This window comes from Aquarana catesbeiana, linkage group LG01, assembly GCF_042186555.1.
Source record: "Aquarana catesbeiana isolate 2022-GZ linkage group LG01, ASM4218655v1, whole genome shotgun sequence".
Lineage (NCBI taxonomy): Eukaryota > Metazoa > Chordata > Amphibia > Anura > Ranidae > Aquarana > Aquarana catesbeiana.
In genome coordinates, this window is record NC_133324.1 from 204853174 (window position 1) to 204874998 (window position 21825).

At 40.5% G+C, this 21825-nt stretch overlaps 2 protein-coding genes across 3 annotated transcripts in view; one reads left to right on the top strand and one right to left on the bottom strand.

The window, feature by feature from the left end:
- The window catches only part of SRFBP1 (serum response factor binding protein 1), a 213506-nt gene extending 197501 nt beyond the window's left edge, over nucleotides 1-16005 (top strand). For both annotated transcript variants that reach the window (XM_073624677.1, XM_073624678.1), the window contains 2 exons: nucleotides 2894-2931; nucleotides 8437-16005. In XM_073624677.1, the coding sequence (XP_073480778.1) occupies nucleotides 2894-2931; nucleotides 8437-8618 (220 nt within the window). In that variant the 3' untranslated portion in view covers nucleotides 8619-16005. The remainder of the gene's footprint in view (nucleotides 1-2893; nucleotides 2932-8436) is intronic.
- LOX (lysyl oxidase) overlaps nucleotides 11742-21825 on the bottom strand; it is a 99598-nt gene continuing 89514 nt past the window's right edge. Inside the window, exon 7 of the mRNA XM_073624679.1 lies at nucleotides 11742-18002. Within this exon, the coding sequence (XP_073480780.1) occupies nucleotides 17996-18002 (7 nt within the window). The 3' untranslated portion in view covers nucleotides 11742-17995. The remainder of the gene's footprint in view (nucleotides 18003-21825) is intronic.

Consider the following 21825-nt stretch of genomic DNA (forward strand, 5'->3'; position numbering starts at 1 on the left):
CTTGTGATAAAGAGATCGCGGAGGGCGGTGAGTTTGTTACAGACAGAGCATGCGTTCCAAAGGGCACAGGAGAAGGGGGGGCTGGTTTTGGAAAGAAGAGGAATAGAGACTAAGTTCTGTGGGTTGTGGCTGCTGCCAGAGGGTGTATAGGGATGGGAGAGTTGGGCAAAGACAGATGATGGAGGCCCAGGGTTTGGGGATATGTCACCAGAGGTTAGAGAAGCAGGAGTGTGATGGAGGTAACCTAATGCCGCGTACACACGGGCGGACTTTTCGACCGGACTGGTCCGACAAACTTTCCAGCGGACGTTCGACGGACTTTTGAAGGCCTTCCGAAGGACTTTCTAACGAACGGACTTGCCTACACACGATCACACCAAAGTCCGAAGGATTCGTACGTGTTGACGTACACCGGACTAAAATAAGGAAGTTGGTAGCCAATAGCTGCCCTAGCATCGGTTTTTGTCCGTCGGTCTAACGTACAGACGAGTGGATTTCGGGGTCCGGCGGAGTTACATCGTAAAGATTTGAAGCCTGTTCCAAATCTAAAGTCCGTCAGATTTGCGACTGGAAAAGTCCGCTGAAGGTCCGGTGAAGCCCACACACAATCGGATTGTCCGCCGGATTTGGTCCGTCAGCGTCCGTCAGACCAGTCCGCTCAAAGTCCGACCATGTGTACGCCCCATAAGAGTACTGGAGGTTTTATCAGTATAAGGATGTAGAATAAACAAGAGTTGGTAGGAGCAGTAATAGGTAGATGAAAGAAGGCATGGTGATATGTATAAGCAGGGGGGTGGAGAAGAGGGGTGAAGGTAACAGAGTCAGAAAAAGTGGTAGAGAGCGCATGTTACAGGGTGGAAGGAGAGCTTAATAGAGAGACAGGGTCACCTGCAGTCTGTTAGGTGCTTTCCAGTGCAGTTTGCTATGTATGTTTGCTTTGTGCAATCGCTTAAATGCAGCGATTGAAGTACATATCACTTGTAGAAAGAATCACTTAGAGAAAAAAGCCTTAAGGACAGAAGCCCCAGCAATGTGCTGACCCCTTAAGGGTGCTCAAATTTATACTGTTCAAATTTATACTGTAAAAGGGTGGGGTGGAAGTTTGTTAGTTAATCATGAGTGAATATAAGGATGCCTAACAATCAAAGTGGACCTTTCCTCATATTCATATAAGCAGTATTTGTCAGTTTTATTGCCAGTTTTGTTTTAACCACCTCATTACTAGCATGTTTCACCCCCTGGAATACCAGGCCATTTTTTACAGCACTGTAATGCCGTGACTGAAAAATTACTCAACTTATACAACACCATACCCTAATGAACTTTGTACCATTTTTTTTTAGACAGATAGAGCTTTCTTTTAGTTGTATTTAATTAACCACTTACAATACAATATAAACCTCCGTGACAATACGAAACTTCCAGAATCACCTCTTTTTGTAAAGTAGACACCCTGAGTTGATCTTATGTCACAGTAGGGTTTATTTACTAAAGGCAAATCCACTTTGCACTGCAAGTGCACTTGGAAGTAAAGTCGCTGTAGATCCGAGGGGGGGGCATGCACGGAAAGTAAAAAACAGCATTTTAGCTTGCACATGATTGGATGATAAAATCAGCAAAGCTTCACCTCATTTCAGAGCTTCCCCTCAGATCTACAGCGACTGCACTTCCAAGTGCACTTTCAGTGGACTTGTAGTGCAAAGTGGATTTGCCTTTAGTAAATCAACCCCAATGTTTGGAAATGATGAAGCATGCAGGTTCTGAGGAGATTCAAACATGGAGCTTGGTAATGATGCACTAAATGGATACATTAAATGTACAGGTCATACACAGGTCAGGATGTAAAAGGGGTTAATTTACAGGTCACATACAGTGGGAGGATGGAGATTAAATGGTTAATGTACAGGATAAGGTGGTGAAGTGGTTACTATACAGATCAGAGACAGGATGGGGCCAACATATACACAAGAGGGGTAAATAACATTATGGTATTTATTTTAAAATTGTTGGTACTGGCTAATGACTGATCAGTGCGTGCAAGAGTAAAGAATGCTTCCAGATCACCTGTCAGTAAGTGAGACACGGCTGCTAACAAGCCTTTTTGTAAAATTCTGTGATGATGTGATTGGTCATAGCAATCATTTGTTACAGAGCCACTCTCTTCAGCTATGTACCTTTTACATGGGATTGGTTGTGTCCAATCACAGCGTAATCACAGGACTCTGTGTGTAGGCATGCACAGGAGCGCATAGTAGTACAGGGAGTGGACTGGCTATATATAGGCAATATAGGGGATCCATTTTTGACTACCTTCTCCAAATGCTAGTTGTCTGGCTCTTCAATTAAGCCTTTGTTTTTGCTGTTCCAAAAAAGTATTAATAGCTGAAAAGTAAAAAATAAAGTCACAAGTCCTCATCTGCATTCTCATTCTGGGAAAGTCATTCAATATCCAAGCCAGAGACGGCCAGCATGACAACCAGGCAAAATGAGAAGTGGGCAATAGAAGCCTCTAAGGTTTTCTATAATTTCCCTTTTCTTCTTTTCTTTTGTTTTTATGTATTTTTATTCTCACTGTTGCACTATTGTAATTATTATGGACAGGTTATTCACATCTTTGGAAGCCAGACTCATTAGACAAATCTAATATCCAAAAGACTATTTTAAGGTTCTATAATACTTCCACTAGCAACAATAGAAACAATAAAATGTTAAGATACCAGCTGTTCTGCATAGCCACAAGAAAAAAAAAGAAAAATCAGCACAAGGGACATAACTTACAGGCAGTAGGATGTTTCCCTCCTGCTGATGTATCCCCTTCTACTTTAGGCTTTAAGGCATGTCTTATGACCCATTCGTAATATATTCATATTAACAAATTACATTTTATTTTCAGAGAGCCAAAATTACCTCCTGTAAGGAATAAGCAAGCAGGTATGTTGCATGCTGTGTTTTTCATGATATGTATGCTATGATTCTCTGAAATTCCCAAAATAATTCAAATGTTGCTTCCTTGCAACCATGGTAACATTTGGGTGTTCTGTACAAAGCAACAAATTAAATCTGAGTTTATGTCTAACTTACAGTATTAAAAAACTAAGACATTTGAGTAAATGTGTTTATTATTAGATACACTGATCAACTATAACTTTATGACCACTGACATGTGAATAGCATAGATTATCTTGTTATAATGGCATCTGGAAGTCAGTGGGATATATTGAGCAACAAGTAAACGTGTTGGCCTGAAGTTGATGCGTTGAAAGAAGAAACAATGGACATTGAAGTTTATGGTATATGGGGCTGTGTATCAGCAAGACCGGTCAGGGTGCCTATGCCCACAGCCAAAAGCACCTACAAAAGGGACGTGAGCATCAGAGCTGGACCATGGAGCAATGAAAGGAGGTGGCCTGGTCTGATGAATTACATTTTTACTTTTACATCATGTGGATGACCAGTTACATGTGCGTCGCTGGCATGGGATGAGATGGTACAAGAATGCAGTATGGGAAAATAGCAAGCCGGCGCAGGTGTCCTGTCGAGAAAGGTCCCCCGTCAGGTGATGTCGGCCCTGTATGGCACAGCTCTTGAGCAGTAGGGAGGACAAAGGAGACGCTGAAAGTCTCCGAACATGAACACAGCTGTTCATCAGCTGTACAAGGCGTTGCAAAACCCAACCTTCAGTTGTGTAAACACGCCCCGCATGTAGTTTATTGATAAAGCCAGCCCCAACTTAGCTCTGCCCATCATTGTAAAATACAGCCTCTTCTGTAGGCATCCGCTCCTTACACGCTTCTCAATAATACATTCGCCCCTTTGAGAAATCCACCCACATCGTATGAGCTCTGCCCATCGTGCAGCCTCTTCTGTATGCATCCGCCCCTTGCAGAGTTGCACGAGCATCGGGAGCATGTGGTACGATGTAGTCAGGCGCTGTGTACAGCTGATGAACAGCTGTTAATGTTCGGAGACTTTCGGCGTCTCCTTTGTCCTCCGTACAGGGCGGACACTATCCGACAGGGGACCTTTCTTGTCAGAACACTGGCAGTGTGATGCTTTGGACAATGTTCTGCTGGGAAACCTTGGGTCCTGCCATTTGTGTGGATGTTACTTGACACATACCACTTATCTAAACATTGTTGCTGACCAACTACACTGCTTCATGGAAACAGCATTTCCTGATGGCAGTGGCCTCATTCAGCAGGATAATACACCCTGCCACACTGCAAAGATGGTTCAAGAATGTTTTGAGGGACACAACAAGTTTGAGGTGTTGACTTGGCCTCCAAATTCTCCAGATCTCAATCCAATCAAGCATCTGTGGGATGTCCCAAGAAAAACAAGTCTGATCCATGGAGGCCCCACCTTGTAACTTACAGATTTTAAGGGATCTGCTACTGTAAGCTGGGTCAGGGCTGTTTTGGCAGTAAAAAGGGGACCTACTCAATATTAGGTGAGTGGTCATAAAGCTATGGTTGATTGTTGTATGGTCTTACATTAACTCCAGTAGGTCAATTGCATTGAACATGGAAAATTTTCGGATGAAATCTAGTTGAATTCTTTTTATAACTTGGTTCACACAAAACTGCATTACAGAATGTCACTTGCTTACCTTTTTCTTTATCAGAATTACACTACTGAACTTTATTAAATGCACTCTATTAAGACAAAGATCAGCGAAAACTATTTGTGTTATCTGGGGTGGAGTGTTAGCAATGTGGACAGCAAGATGGCCTTGTAAGACCAGGGACATTAGCAGCATGTCATGTCTATGTACTTTTAAAGGTTTGATTAATATCCTGTACCTGTTCTGGTACTGGGCAGCACAGTGGCTAAGTGGTTAGCACTTCCGCCTGGCAGCACTACAGTCTTCCGCTTGAATTCCAACCAAGGCACTACCTGCCTGGAGTTTGCATGTTCTCCCTGTGCCTGTGGGGGTTTCCTCCCACACTCCAAAGACATGCTGGTAGGTTAATTGGCTCCTGTATAAATTGGCCCTAGTATGTGTATGTAGGAATGTGAGTTAGGGACTTTAGATTGTAAACTCCTTCAGGGCAGGGACTGATGTAGTAAAATGCTTTGTAAATTGACGGTGCTATGTAAGTACCTATAATAAATAAATACTTTCTTTAACATATTACTACAATCCTCAAAACAAAAACGTGCTGACAATTGAATTACCTGCCACCCAAGTTGTCCCTTGGTATTTTGTAAGTTCGGGCAAGAACAATTCTAAGTGTATGCGCATAAGCCACAGACATTCGCAGGTTATCCACCATTGCTATAGTTAACTAATCTTCATCAAAGGTATGTGATGCTTTTCTGTACCACAACATACATAATGTGTTATAAATACATGAAAAAAAAAACTCATATGCCACCTTAGAAATACAGATGTTTCTTGTCTCTTTTGTATACAAATAACTTGTAATAGAACTGATATTCTCTGATGGACATATTTCTCTTAAAGGGATTTTTATTGACTATTCTATATTATAGGAGTTAAATATCTCCCCTTTGGTCTGAAAATAAAAAGAGATACGAAAGTAATAAAATGTTATGTTAGCCCAAACAGGCTTTGTTGGATTAAGCGTATATTACAGGCACTATGTAATGCAGGGGTCAGAAACCTTTTTCCACTTAAGGGTCAGATTCAATTTATGTAAATGCATGGAGGGCCGCATTCACCTGCTAATAAATGAAGATGATAGTAATCCTAACATAGTAATAATAACAGTACAGGTTAACCTCACTTTACAGTGCTTCTCTAATACTAAGCAACTTCACCCTGAGGGAGCATGTGGCTGGGGATTCAGATTTTACTGCCACCCAAGGGTGGCTAACACCAGCCCTGCCAGCCAAGCATGGTCTGGAGATGGGGTTCCTGCCCTTAGGGGATATGGGGTCCCTGTTAGTAGGGGAGATTGGGGTCACTGTGCCCAGGGGAGATGGAGGTCACTGTCCCCAGGGGAGAAGGGGTCCCTGTCCCCAGGTAATAAGGGGTCCTTGTCCCCGAGGTGAGAAGGGGGTCCCTGTCCCTAGGGTGAAGGGGTCCTTGTCCCCCAAGAGAGAAGGGGTCCTTGTCCCTAGGGGTGAAGGGGTCCCTATCCCCAAGTGAAATGGGGTACCTGTCCCCAGGGGAGATGGGGTCCCTAATAGGCCCTCTCTATAGCAGTGTTCTCTGTCCCCTTTCACATCACTCCCATAGTGTCCTCTGCCCCCACCCCCCCCCCCACCAATAAGTTTTCTGTGCCCCCCAAAGTAGTGTCCTCTGTCCCCTGCATCGCCCCCCCCCACCACCACCACTGTAGTGTCCTCTGCACTCCACACACACGCAAAAACACTCTGTGTATGTAAAACTCTCCTACCAGAGATCGGCATCCCAGGACTGGATGGGGGCGGGAACTGCTCAAGTTAACGTTTCACGTTAACAGGCTGGTGATTGGTTGGTAGGATCGCCCAGCAACCAATTACCCGCTGTTTATTGTAAAAAGTTAACTCCAGCGGTTCCCGCCCCCATCCAGCCCTGTGATACTAGCCTCTCGCCGTTGTCCAATGAAGAGAACAGTGGCGAAAATGTTTGCGGGCCGGGTGCCCGTGAATTAATCATGGGCACTGAAGGGCTGGACATTTAGCACACCTGGCCTGCCAGCTGCGTGTTGCCGGCCCCGGATGTAATGGGTGTTCTGCATCAGCAAATACTGTGGTTTTTTTTTTGTTTTTTTTTTTTTTATTGAAAGCCTATGGCGTGCATAACACACCCAAAAACTTCACCCGGTGCCAAAAAAATGTGCACACACATAGAGAGTGGTCACAAAAAAGTGCAACGGGTACACAGACGTGCCAATTCCCTGATCCCCAGGGGCGTTAGGCTCCAGACGGGGACAAAGGTACTTTACAGTGGTCTATCTGGGCGAAACCAGACAGACCCCGTTCTCTGGAAGGTCTGCCGAAACAGAACCCATCCAAGTACTAGGTGGGGCTCCCCCCCGAAGGGAGACCCCATGAGTTAGGGCAGACGAAGCCAGAAGGCCATGTCCACCCCTTCCCAAGACTTTCAGGGCTGGCCCGAGGACCCATCCTTACTCGCCACACAGTGAGACAAACGTGTACAAGACGTGACAAAACAAAGCATAGGTTCAATCAAAAAAGAAAATAAATTAAAAAAGTGGGGAAGGGATAGTGGAGAGGAGAGTGAAAAAGGTGGCCATTGTGTAAAACAATAACCAGGCCCTCCGGCCAGGAATAAAAAGTTCCTCTGGTCCTAGCCAAAAGGCCCGGCCCAAGAGGCAGGTGCTAAAAAAGCGTGTTCTATAGTGCAGTGACCGTGGTGCCTCAAATCAAAGTGACAGAATCACAGTGATCTTATGGCACCCCTGGACTGCCACTCCAGGGGCACTACTCCATAGGCTTTCAAAGACCAACCCTGGCCACCAGCCCAGACCACAGCAGCCCCCACCCCAACCAGGAAGGCCTGGAGTTCAGGAAACTTGGTGAGAGCCCTTTACCATCAGGCTCCACCGTCGTTCCGTTCCTCCTGCCTAATTATATTCGGGAGATACTGACCACTCCCCCCCCCCCCCCCCCCCCGAAGGAGTAGTAAGCGTTCTCTCCCAGAAAAAATGGCTGGAGCTAGAGCTACCCCAATCTAGGTTAGAAGGCCAGGGTCCCGACCCTCCGGATCAGACCCCGTGGTTCTCCATCCCAATCAGAAGGCTTCCCTTTCGGCTACGAACCGCTCCAGGTCACCTTTACTCCAGCAGGCTTTGCATAGCAACCGCCATCCCTTCACTATTTCGCCATAGATCAGGGACGGAAGCAAGCGCCACCTCCTGGAAACTGATAAGAACAGATACTACACTTGATCTTAGCCAAAAGGCCTGCACTTGCTTTGGTTAAAAGATGTAACAGTGACCGGCAGTTAACTGGTAGCTGTAGTGGTTTTATGCACACAGTGCAAAGCCAGACAGGTCATTAAAATTAGTGTGAAAGATGTAGATACCTAGCACAGTTTTCAGTTGAAAGCAGTCTAATGCCAGGGACGCAGATTCATCGATCAGCTGTTTCACGGGGTAAGGGCATATATCAAAAATGTGCTACTACTTCACTTCTATTCTCTAACACAGAAGATGTATATACTTCTAAAAATAACAGCTTTGGAATGCTAAATAGCTCATATGTAGAAGCCAATTGGTTTTCTACACAATAGTAGGATCTATTCACAAAGATGAATAAATTATTTTACCTGAAGATTACCATCTCTTAAAATGTTCAGTTCACAAACAGAAATATCTCTTGGGATGAAATACAATTTGTGAAAATAACTATTCATACTAAGAAAAAACACCTACATGTTGGCACATATATGAAACATGCAGCTAATGTGTAAAATCTAGGATATTCTTTAGATGCCTTACATAAAGTGTTGTTCCTGTTTAGTTTTTCCACAGGCATCCAAATTTGTAAAGAAACCTCAAGCTGCCAGAAACGGAAATTGCACGATGAAGTCACAGGGTAAACCGGAGCCAGCTCTTCACCCTTCATGGGAGGCCAGCAGAAAACGCAAAGCGCAGTCTCAAATTGCTGTATTCCAAGGGAAGAAGATTGTATTTCATGATTAGGTTTTAGAAATTAAAATGAAGGTCTGGATCATTTTTCTCTATGTTTTAGAGTGTGGGGAAAGGTTAGAACCTCTCTGTAAGCTGTAGTGTCCCTGGTGAAGACACAGACCACTATAGAGGTCACTGGGAAAGGAATTGAATAAGAATCTCTACAGTAGGGATCAACAAAAGCCTACAAGAGTTTCTAATCCTTCTACACACTTTCCTAAACTAACAAAAAAAACTGTACATTTTATATAAAGTTACTGTGTCTGTGTCCAGTAAACTATGTTATAAGAACATTTTATTTCTCTTTTTTTCTTCTCTTTTTTTTTAACAGTTTTTTAGGGCAATATAAAAAAAATATGTGTGTGTGTGTATGTGTATATATATATATATATATATATATCTCCTCAATACATACACATTTTCCCAAGAAGATCTTGCAGTACAAAACACATTTGATGTTACACTCTTGTGAGCAGCTATATACAGGCATACCCCAATTTTAAGTACACAATGGGGTTTGTAGTGTATTCAAATTAGGAACTTTCCATACAAAACAGTTTTATTATTTAGGGTTTCGCTTGGAATTCCACTTTAGTTGTATATTTAACTGATCAAAAAGAAACCAAAAATATTAGTTCATTGTTTCTATACACATTGGGGGTTGTTTACTAAAGGCAAACCCACTTTGCACTCCAAGTGCACTTGAAAGTAACATGCAAGGAAAATAAAAAACAGCATTTTAGCTTGCACATGATTGGATGATAAAATCAGCAGAGCTTCCCCTTATTTCAGATCTACCCCTCAGATTTACAGCGACTGCACTTCCAAGTGCACTTGTAGTGCAAAGTGGATTTACCTTTCGTAAATAACCCCCATTAAGTTACTGACTTTACAAAGCTTCCAGGCATCTGCAGTATAGAAAGACTGACCTTAACTACTTTTGCTGTATAAATAGGATATGTATAAAGATTTCTTATACCAAATAAACTATAATAATTGTGTTTAGATTGTGACAAAAAACTATTTGGCTGTCTTGCTGTGCTGAAGTTCCTGACTTGACTTCACACAGAGCTCTTTCTTTCGTTTTCTTTTTTTTTAATCCAGTCCAGAGGTACCCTGGCTGGTTAAAAGAAAATTACAGTTCATAATGGGCCCTGATGTGTGTGCATGTGTGTTTTCTTCATACAGCAATATAATATGCTGAAATATGATAGATACTTTTGTGAATTTACCCCGAGGCCCTGTATGCGCTAGAATCAAAAACAGATCTATCATTTTTTTTTTTGACCCGATGCTCAAAGAGAAAATATGCACGAAGCCAAATTGTTCATCTGAAAGCCCTTACGTTCTTCAGCATCAGCGCTATGTAGGTAGGACTTCAGCCTGCATGATGGGGCTTTCTGCAGCCATGTTCAGAGAGTGCCAGAGTCTAACAATGCCCTTACTTCAGTACTAGCTTTGATGGGTATATTGGATGTCACTTTAAAAGCATTGCAAATGGTTTGTAAAGCTTGCTGTACATTTTTTTCTTTAGACAAGTGTTAAAGTGTGACTAACGCCTTTTTTTTTTTTTTTTTTTACTAAAATAACAAACCTGTTCTACTCACCAGCTCTGTACAGTAGCATTGCACAGAGCGGCCCCAATCTTCCTCTTCTTGGGTCCCCCGTTGGTGATCTTGGTTAATCTTCTTTGTGTGTCCCCATAACAAGCCGTTTGCTATGGGGCACATGGTGTCTGCTTTCTCACAAGCTATGGTGTCCGTTTATGAAGCAGTGAAATCTATTCACTGCTTCGTTCTCCGGCATTCACAGTGAAGATTTTTCTCCTCTGTGTGCCAGTTTATGAAGCTTTGTAGATCGCTTCACCTTTGGAGGAGTGAAGAGATCTACAAATGCTTTCAACAGTGGAGAACGGCCCCTGATACTAGAATCTCGTGAGACTTTACGAGATTACAGCACCAGAAATACAGAGATGTCAGTTTATTAAGCAGTGATAAATTATCACCGCTCAATACACGGACAGACGGCGTGAATTACTGTTAATAAAATAATGAGTCCCCCTACATTATATACATATGTATACACACACACATTATATATACATGTATATACACATACATTATATATATATACATATACACATTATATGTATATATATGTATACATATAAATATGACAGGGGGACATGCTTACAGTGTTGGGGGGTCTGAACGAGGCATAAGGAAGTTAAAAATCTTCCTCCTTCCCCCTCAGATCCCCCCAGATTTCCTCTTCAATCCCCGATTCACCACCTCTGAGCTGGTGAACCTGGGAGTGTGAATTCTGACTCAGATCGCCAGTGAAGCAGTGAGATCACCGCTTCATAAACTGGCCCTTTCTGTGTCATTCAATGAGGATTCTCCGTGTGTAGAGATAATCGGCGGGAGAACAAGTTCAAACATGTTCTCCCCCGATTATCACTGTTTCATAAACTGTTTATGGACTGTGATCAGCGGCGATCCTCGGGATCACCGCTGATCACTGCTTCATAAACGGACACCTATGTGTCTATGGAGCCACGCTCCCTCCCCCCACCTCCTCCACACAGCATTTGATTGACAGCCAATGGCTCTTGCTGCTGTTTGAGTCCCTGTGAAAAGAGGAAGAGAGGGGAGAAGTGATGCAGCTGTGCACAGCACTGGATCTCTTCTCCCCTCCCTTCCCCTTCACATAGGGAAGGGGGAGGACAGAGGAATATAAAAAGGTTTTTACCAAGCAATGCATTAAGGTTAAAAAAAAAAAAAAAACGTTTTTAGCTTTCGTATCACTTTAAGGCGTAATGCAGCTTTAGATTTGTGTCACTCCTAGAATAAAATATTGGTTGCACTTACTCCTCCAAAACCTGTGCTTATATAAACATGCCCTAACTTTAATGTAGGATAACTAAACAATTTTACCAAGTTTTACAAGCTGTGGGGTAGGATGTAAAAATTTCATTTTTAGGGTCCTCAGGTTTTTAGGTAGATCAGGATTTGGGAACCGCACTTTTCTGAGTTCTAAAATAACAGCAAACTGACACTTTGGGTGCCAGCAAAATGACACACTGGCAGTCCCATGGTTCTGTTGTTTTGTATACATTCATTTTGCACACGTGAAAAACCTGAAACCTTTTATTCAAGTCATTTTTACAAGAATTTGCAGGCAGGCAACACAGAGACAGCAAAGGAAATAGCAATTACAAAGACATAGTCAGTGTTATAAATATAAGAGTTTTGAATGTCAGAGTTCCAAAGTTTTTTTTGCAAAGAAAAAGAAATGCAAAGCCAAACTGTGTTTCACAGAATCTATTGTATACATATATATTTCTCTGTTTAAGTAGCATAGGCTTCTATGGATTTAATTCAAGTTACAATTCAGCACCTTTAAAGACACTTTAATGGAAAATATATATGATGACCATTTTGTGTCTTTTCCATTATAACATTAATGTTGTTGAGTTGACACCGCAACTTGAGAAGTTTAACACTGCTGTTTCCTGCAAAGACGGTTTAATAATCACATAAACAAGTATTGTTATTTCATGAAATTTGCAGTATGTGATTGAGTAAATATTGGGGTGTTGGGCAGAAGCTTTGGTTATTTTGCGAGTGATGAGTTTTATTCAGGCTAGAAAAATGCAGTAGACCAGGATTCCTGGTTTGTTATCTAGCAAGAAAACGGTTATCAAGGTGATTTTAATCAGTTTGATTTGTAAAATAGTGCAAATAATGGTAATGATGTGCAAAGCACAGTAACACTCATGGGGCAACCAGGTTTTGCATTTGGGCAGAGGCGATTTCTGACTGGTTTATAGCAGTTTCAGCACTTTAAGTCCAATCCTATCGTCTATGCTGTCAACAATGAAAACATGGTCTGAAGTGAGACTTAGATACCAAACACCCTTTGAAGTAAATTTACCTGCCAGTTTATAGGTGAACTTATAAAGATGAAAATGATTTAAAGGTGAACTTACAAAGAATGATGATGTTCAGAGCTCAGTAATCTACAGCAGTGGTTCTCAACCTCGGTCCTCAAGTACCCCTAGCCGGCCATGTTTTGGGAATTTCTCTTAGATAAAATAGCTGTCCAAAATACCAAGCCATTGACTCTGATTTAAAGCACCTGTGCAAGATAAAGGAAAACCTGGTCTGTTGGGGGTACTTGAGGACTGAGGTTGAGAACCACTGATCTACAGCAGATAGCGAGAGTTTACTGAGCTCCAGTAGCTGAAAGATGTTATCTGATTGGTAACAAAATATTCATCTTCTTGAAGATCTCTTTACCTACCTTTAATAAGACTTAGGACCTGTCCAGACAGGCTTTGGGCATGTGTCAATGGCATCAGTTTGAGATGCTTTGGGGATCATTCAGAATTAATTGACAGGTGCATTTGACCATGACTAAGCCCTGGGGTAAACCATGTTGGTGCAGGAGGGGGACAGGTGAGACTATATGTTGGGAATGCTATACATAATAAAGTTCATTTTTCATTGGTGATGACATCAGTGTATGGCCGGTGAAATGTGCTTCCAAAGCATACACCTTAGGAGAGCTGGAGGTACAGAGAAAGACAAATTTGAAGCGGTATAGCTGCTACTGATTCCACAAAAGGTGTGCTTGACCTGTTTTCGTTCTTATAGTAACGTATGGGAATGCAGAACCCATTTGCCCTGAACAAAAGCCCATCAACAAAGGCACATATAGAAATCAATTGGATTCCAATATTATTTCATGTCCCAAGCCATACTATGATTTTTATCTATATTTGATTGTAATTTAAGTCAGTAAAAAAAAGAACAAAGCTGGGAAATTCTTGGCCCCATACTGTTGTTGCATGTTTTGGTAAGATATTAAAGAGAGCAAACAACTGGTTTATAGTGTACAGAAAATGGCACATAAATATAATTGTAGCACAGTAGCCTTGAATGTTGCATAGAAGAACTATTATGTCTAGACGTGTGGCTATCAGCATGTAGAGTAAAATTCACATTCAAACATTCACACTTTGTTTTGGGACAGGATGACCATCCCTACACACTGTTTAGATCCGATATACTGTAAATTGCACCCTAGTCCCATAGTTTAATTGCATAATCTGATTAATACAACATTGAATACCCATACCATCAGCCTACTACTTATAAAATCCTAGCCATTTCAATTACAGTAGTGTATCAATTCAGTAGGGTTCTCTTAAATTGCTTGAATTACACATTAAAATATTGTACAGACTGGAAATAATCCATCCTGGCATTTGAAGCACACATGTGTACTGGTCAATGAGTCCAGTAATGGGTAGAGAATCAATTGACACACACATTTAGATATAACAGTCCATATGGCCAATAATGGATTGTAAGTCTTGGCCTTTATAGGAAACTTGTACTGAGAGACGATGGGTACTACCATTGCCAACCTTTCCTCTGAAAATGCTAGTTGCCTGACTGCTGGTTTGAGCCAATAGTTTTGAAAGTATATGTGGGACAGACCTGAAACGAGCAGATATGGAGTTGTGACTTTGAAATCTGCATGCTTGTGGGTGAGCAATTCAAATCACTGAAGCCAGAGAGGTAACTCATATTTTCTAATGTCCCAGTGGCAGCCACACATATTTCTCTTTCCACAAGTTTCCTTTAACTTTCCTCTTAACTGCATGTCAAATTGGTTCATTTGCAAATACTGTGTAAACCAGGATTTCTCAACCAAAGTTCCTAGGGGTGATTCAAAATATATATTATTTTTACTTAGCCTGAGATGTGATGCTATCATACTCAAGTGTTGGGCATCGGTCAAATAATCCCATTCACAATCTATTAGGTGGTCTTTCAACCCCATATTACAGTGTGCAGTAGCATCATGTTCATTTGGTTGAATCTATTCTCCATTTTGGCATTAGGTAGGGCCAATAATTGATAAGTACATTTTTTTGTAAGAAAGGTGGAAGCATGGTACACTAATGATGTCAGCCTTTTGCTCCCAAACTGACTTAATGGAGCAAACCACCTCATATATTAGAGAATCAGTGGAAAGACTTTAATGCCTACTCAGATGAGTTTAAAAAAAAAAGTCCTAACATAAACAAAACTGAGGTTTCATCCACCTACATTACCTACAACATTGACCTACATTTGATGTGATATCACTTATGGTAGAAGGGTACCAATCAAAAATGATAGGCCAATATGTTGGTCAAAATAAACAGATGTATAGAAAAAAAATGTATACTCTACTCTGGCACAATTATTGACAATTATTACTAGAGCGATCAGCCATTACGTTATGACCTCTGCTAGGTAACACAAATAATGATTATCTTGTTACAGTGGCATCTGAAAATGGGTGGGCTATATTAGGCAGCAAGTGAATATGTTGACAATGAAGATAATGTGTTGAAAGCAGACAAAATGGGCACACATAAGCATTTGCTTGATTTGACAAGGGCCAAGTTGTAATGGCTAGACAACTCAGTCAAAACTTGTACAAAACTGTAGCTCTTGTGGGATGTTCCCAGTCTGCAGTGGTCAGGACCTACCAAAATTGGTCCAAAAAAGCAAAACTGGCAACAGGGTCATGGGTGGCCAGAACTCATTGATGCAAGTGGGGAGCAAAGGCTGGCCTGTCTAGTTCGACTAAATAGAAGAGCTACTGTAGCTCAAATTGCTGAAAAAATTAATGCTGGTTTAAATGGAAAGGTTTCAAAACACATCATCACATAATCATCAGTTTGCTTCATATGGGGCCATGTAACCGCAGACCAGACAGGGTGCCCAAATTGCTAACCCATGTCCAAAGCCAAAAGGACCTTTAATGGGCACATGAGCAATGGAAGAAGGTAGCCTTGTCTGATGAGTTAAAGAATAGTTTGAGGAGCACTACAATGAATTTGAGGTATTGACTTGGCCTGCAAATTCTCCAGATCTCATTCCAACTGAGCATCTGCGGGATGTGCTGGAAAAACATGTCCCATCCATGGAGGCCCTGATGGCCTGGTGCCGTCAGAATACCTGCCGAGGTCTTCTTAAGTCCATGCCTCGACAGATTATAGGGGGGGGGGTCATAATGTCATGGCTAATCGATGTATCGCTACCATTTACTGATCATGCTAACATGAAGATGTAATAATATTATGCAGAGGTTACCTGAGACCTAAGAATTAGTTAAAATATGCCCCCATGGTGAAATTTGATAAAGGCTAGTATAAACAGTCCACTACCCATTTACACGTCATACAATTGAAAATTTTTGCTCTGAACTTTAAATATCACTGGTTGTCAAACAAAAATTGAATTTTGTTATGTATCACCACCTTAGCAGTTTATATTTAACGCACATGAAGGTTTAAATAATAAACCATTGTTTTTTTTTTTTTTTGTTTTTTTCCCATACAATTCAAACAATGCAACATTTAATTCAAGCTCTCCATCAAGTAGCATAATAGATGTGCTACTTTTATAGCTGAATGCAATATGAAAGCATTGTTTATTTTATTAGGGCTAGTGATCAATGAACAACTAACCCAATTTAAAGCAACAGGAAAGTTAAAATTACAACTTTATTTAAAGTGTATCTAAAAGCAAATCTTTCCATTTTTATTTTTATTTTGGATAGGGAATGGTAGAAAAAAAAATACTAGTTTGTTTTGTTTTTTTTTTAATGCGCTACCTATGAGTCTTTGATAAGATTTCCTCCCTACTTGTCCTTTGTCCTGTAACACAACAGAAAGTGACATAAAATCTCCTCTGAGGCAGTTGTCCGTGGGACAAATGGTTCCCATTAAAACATTTCACTTTAGCTCCTGTTCTTGTGGAAGCTGTAAAATTGTGGTTGTCTTATGACTTTCTGTCCCTGAGACATTGCCCCAGAGCAGGGATTTAGCAATAAAAACCTGACCAGGGTTTTAATACTTTCCTGGTCTATTTCAAACTTGTGGGTATTTTGGCTTTAGTTTTATTTTAAACTAGCAGGGTGGATTTACCAAAACTGAAGGACACGGAATTTGGTACAGCTGTACATCGTAACCAATCAGCTTCTAACTTCTGTTTGTTCGGTTAAAGTGTAACTCCACTTTTGTTGAGAAAAAACATTCCCCTCTGGTTGATCTATGTACATTGCAAGGATTATAACAACCTTTGTTGCAGATTCCTACGTTTTGTTATTCTGAAGAAATCAATGTGTGTTTGTCTGTGTCTCTTGGCTAAGTGAGTTTAACAGGAGAGGGTTCATAATCATCAGTCAGCTGTGGCAGCTGCAGGGCACTAATGAGGAAAGCTGCTGGGATTGCATCCCTTTAGAAGTATTCCTATTGGAAATATCTCACCAAAAATTACATTTTTGTTGCAGGGGATGCCTGAAATCTGACTTGCATCTTAGGCAGACTTCTGGGGGAAATCTGAGCCAATCACACAAGCAGGAAATGATGTTTCTGGGGAGTGGTCAGTACACATTCTGTGTGCAGAACAACTCCATGTAGCTATATTGCTTTGCATTTATAGAAAATTACAGTGGTTGCAGATTGAAAAGGCAAGGTCATTTTTTTATAACATTCAATTACAATATGACTTGTATATGCTATATTTTTTTCTTTATTTGCTACGAAAGTGGAGTTACCCCTTAAGATTTTACAATAAAACCTAGAAGATGATTGGTTACTATGCACAGTTGCGCCAGATTGTGTGCTCCTGCTTTAAAATCCTAAATAAAAACTTAACACTGAAGGCATCTTCTAGTATGCAATGTTTCACTTACAATAGCTTTGAAAATATTAGGCTACACAGCTTTCTAAAAGAAAAAAAATGGCTGCAATGCCAAAATACCCCAACATTGATACACTTTTTTAACATACATATTTGCAAATGGTGTTACAGGTATTTTTATGTTTATCTTCGATTTTAAGTTTATGAGCCTTTTAAAGTGCTTTTCACATTTTCCAACCTGTGCTAATTTTAATTCAACACACGTTTTTGTTTATTTTCATTCATCTATGTATATCTAGCTTCATTCCTGTATACAAGTCTTCCCAATACCACCACTGCACCTCGATCTGGTTTCAAAGACTCCAGGCTCAGAGCTGATAAAATATGTATGATTACACTACACACTATTTGCATAGTGCTTAATTTTTGTGTGCCTGTATCCCTTTGCATGCCAAGTGTCTGGACCAGGAGAACATAACATTATTCATACACAGATCAACCAAATAATCTAGATGCAATACAAATAACAGTGCCAACTTTGTTACACATGGTTAAAATCCAGGTATGGTCTTGTCAAAGTCCGTATGCTTCCATTAAAAAGTGTTTACATCCAATCGAATCGAACGACTTATGAACTCCACAACGCATTGCATCTTTAAATGGTCTCTTCATTGCAGTTTAATAACTGTGAAGAGAAATAACAGATTACTTTGCAATACTGTTATTGCACACTTGACAAGCAGTCTGGAAATTGCACACTTGACAAACTGTCTGGAATTTGTACAACTTGTTGAATAAAGTAAGTAACATGTCACTAGGGGCTTGGCATCAGGACCATGTGTGTTTAAACAAGCAGCAAGGCTGTTTTTCAGATTATGGAAACTATCTGGCAAAATGCAGCACAAACTGATCAAACTGAATTCTTTTTTATCCAAATGGAAACTTGCAAGGCACAACTATGCAAGAGTAATGATTCCGATCTTGCCAACAGGCACGCTCATTTTGAAGACACTGGCTTTGTTTGTGGAAATCTGCCTTACAAAATATGAGCTGTACTTACACTTTGTCCCTTTTTGGGGCATGTTGTACCTATGCTTATAATACCTTGGTGTTGATAACTGGTAAATTCACTATGATAGTCTACTTAGTATTTTGAAGTATATCTAAACAAGATGATTACTTTGCACTTTAGTCCTGTTTTTCTGGGAGCCAGGAACAGCAAATTGGTTTCATGGACCTGTTATTGATATTTCTATCAACTTTTTTACCTACTACCCCCAAGCTTTCATATTTAATGACTGCTGTCTCCATTTACCTTATTGAACAAAGTTTGTTGTATTACAACTTGTACATATGAATTTTCTGTGTTTTCATCAACCATTAACACTGTCCTGATGATCTTCAGCCCTTGAAACATTATGTTGACCACAGTAAATGCAAACAGCAAGTAAGGATTAGAGAGCAGCTATTTGATGTCTGATAATTGACATTTGGCTTGGTTATATCATTTGTTCACCTTTATTTTATCTATCATTTGTGTGCAACCGAAAAAAATTACCTATTTGTTGTGCAAGTTACATTTTTTCTCCCTGCTTTAAGTGAAACTGAGGTAGTAAGATGGGCTAGTCCTTTCTCAAGTTAAACAGTGGTTTTCTTTTTATTTTACTGTTGTTTAGAAGGGAGTATGACCGCTTATCCCACACTCATGTAATTTGTATAGGAGGTGCAATTGCAGCTTTTGCTCTCAGCCCCATAAGCTGATATCTGGCAACACAAAAAAGACATAGATTTTAGTAATCTAAAGTAAATATAAAAATTGTTGTACACCCCTTAGTGTTTCTATAGGTAAACCTTTTTTATGTCAGCAATTTTGGATACAGTAGGGAATTGGAATGTTTTTTTTTTATTTTTTGTGGCCGTTTCTCATTTCACATTCTTTTTACTTCTTGTCTGGGAGACAACAGGGAGTCTGAGAAATCTTCACAAAGTGATGGAAAATCCCCTATAAAGTTCTGATCAGACCTTTGCACTCCAATGCAGAACAATGGGCCAAAAGCCAAACCTGCAGCATTTTTAATACAGCGCAGCACATGTGCTGTGTGATGTACTGTAGTGTGCTTATGTTACTGTACATGTATGCTAGAGTTCCATTAGTATATAAAAGAAAATTGTAAATCATTTTACAAAAATGCGTTTAAGACCATAAATTGCACATCTATATGTATGTATGTGGGACAGATTTGTGTTCATTCCATATGTAAACGTTATATGATCCTTTTGGAGCCAGACCATTAGATTCATAACATAGCCTCAGTCTGTGAGCACTGCTAGGACTTAATATCCAGTAATATGCCACCACTACTTCATTTCTCATTGCTTGGGTGACCTGTGATTGGCACTCTGGCAGATCTTGAAGCAGGATCTAATTAATTCAGAAGCCAGTGCCACAGTGATAACAAAGCCAGGCCTTGCTCTTGAACCCAAGTTTTCTAGATCCAGTTTATATCTTTCTAGCTGATGACTTCATGATGTGGGCATGCACAGGTTAGGAATCCTGAAGAAACCAAAGTATATTTTCAAAAGTTTAATGAAATTCCATATCTCAATTGATCTTACATATTTAAAATGCACATCCACCTAATAAGTAATAGCGAAGGTTTGCACAATATAGCTTAACTGGCTGTTGCTCAATAGGTTTCAGGCTGGGTTCACACTAGTGCGAATTGGATGTGGGTTTTCTCCGTATGACAAGAGATTGTGACCGGCTATCTATGGAGCCGGTTCACATATCTCTGTTGCAGCTGCGGAGTGTCTTGCACAGGGGTCCTGTGCGTCTTTGGCTCCACTTCAGGGGCGTATTCAGGCAAAAATTCAGCCCTAATTCATCCCTGAAACGGAGAACAGGGACACACCAGACCCCCTGCTGCAAGCCGCATTCGGCAGCAGTGTGAACCCAGCCTCAAACTGGAGAACAGCAAACTGTTTCTGAAAAATAAAAGTGCCATTGCCAAGATTCCAGCTGCAAAAGGGCTGTAATCTGTCTACTAAAAGATGGGCTAAAGCCTTTTCATCTTAATTTGGTGAAATTATACATTCAATGCCTATATGTTATCTGTGCCATGACTATAACCACCAAGACAGCCATTCTTTCTACAATAACAGTTTTTTCAGAGGTCAGAAATGTATTTCCTACATTAAAAAAACATGAAAACTGCTTGCATATACCGCAATTGGCAAAAAATTGCCTCCACCTACTGAAATCCAGCATCTACTTTTGTCTATTGCTTGATATGTCCTTAAGCAGGCAGCTGGTTATAGGCAATTTTGGTTGAGCATTTGTTTGCTTGTGTGCTTTTGCTCATAGAATGGTGAGGTTTATCAGCAAGGCTCATGTCAGGCCTTCAAGATCCAATAATAATAATGTTTTTTTACTATTTTTACCTCAGATACATCTATCTGAAAATAAAGTGGTATTAAACTCAAAAGCAAAAAATGTTTTAAAGTGTAGATTACCAATTCTTGGATGTGGTGGCTGCGCATTCATTTACTGTATGCTTTTTTCCTTTTATTTTCACCTGGTGATCCAGCCAGTAAGTCTGTTATTTTTAAACTTACTTTAACAGACCAAGCTGTTCAGATAAAGTGGCAGTTAGAAGTTTGAGACAACCCATTTGCCACTGACAAGGGAGCTTGCCATAGTCTGCTATTATTCACTTATGAAAAACCTTTTTCCTGGCCTACCTCAGGCCAGCATATATTGTGCTAACTCCACCCCCTAAACTCACAGGATCACCTTTTCCTAGTACGATAAAAAGAACGCCATCCTTCTACTAGAATCATTCGCCTTGTTTTGGTTCTTGCTCCAAGCCACCTATATTTATTTTAGGCCCCATACACACTATCAGATTTTCTGCTGATTTTTTCCTTCAGATTTACCAAAACCATATAATATGAGGTCAAACCTTAGGTGTTTCAATGTGTATGCAAACAGGCAGGCCCTTGCACTACATGGTTTTGGTAAATCTGAAGACAAAAATCAGCAGAAAATCTGATAGTGTGTATGGGGTTTAAGAGTTAAGCGTGAAGGCCTTCACAATGGTTTACTTGACAGAGAAACAGAATCCATTGGCAGACCAGTTCATCAGGGTGTTTACCCATTGACAATGGTCGCTCAACAAAAGATATCTGAAACGTATCTGTATGCAGTGAGGAGCACCAACTATAGATCTCATGGCAAGTTAAATGCTCAACTCCCTATGTTTGCAGTAAGATACAGATTCCAGGAAGAGGTAGCCTAAGATGCGTTTACAATCTTGGTTCCGATCTCGACTTCATCATCTACTGGCATCATATGGGCAGAAGTTCCTATAATTGAATGGTTTATGCAAGTAGCTTTCCATATACAACCTCCTAGGAGAGGTTTGCTTCCATCTTAGAACTCTCACACAACAGCCATTTAGTCCAGTGAAAAGCTGTTCTTTATTTCTACTGCTGAAAGTCGTATTTCT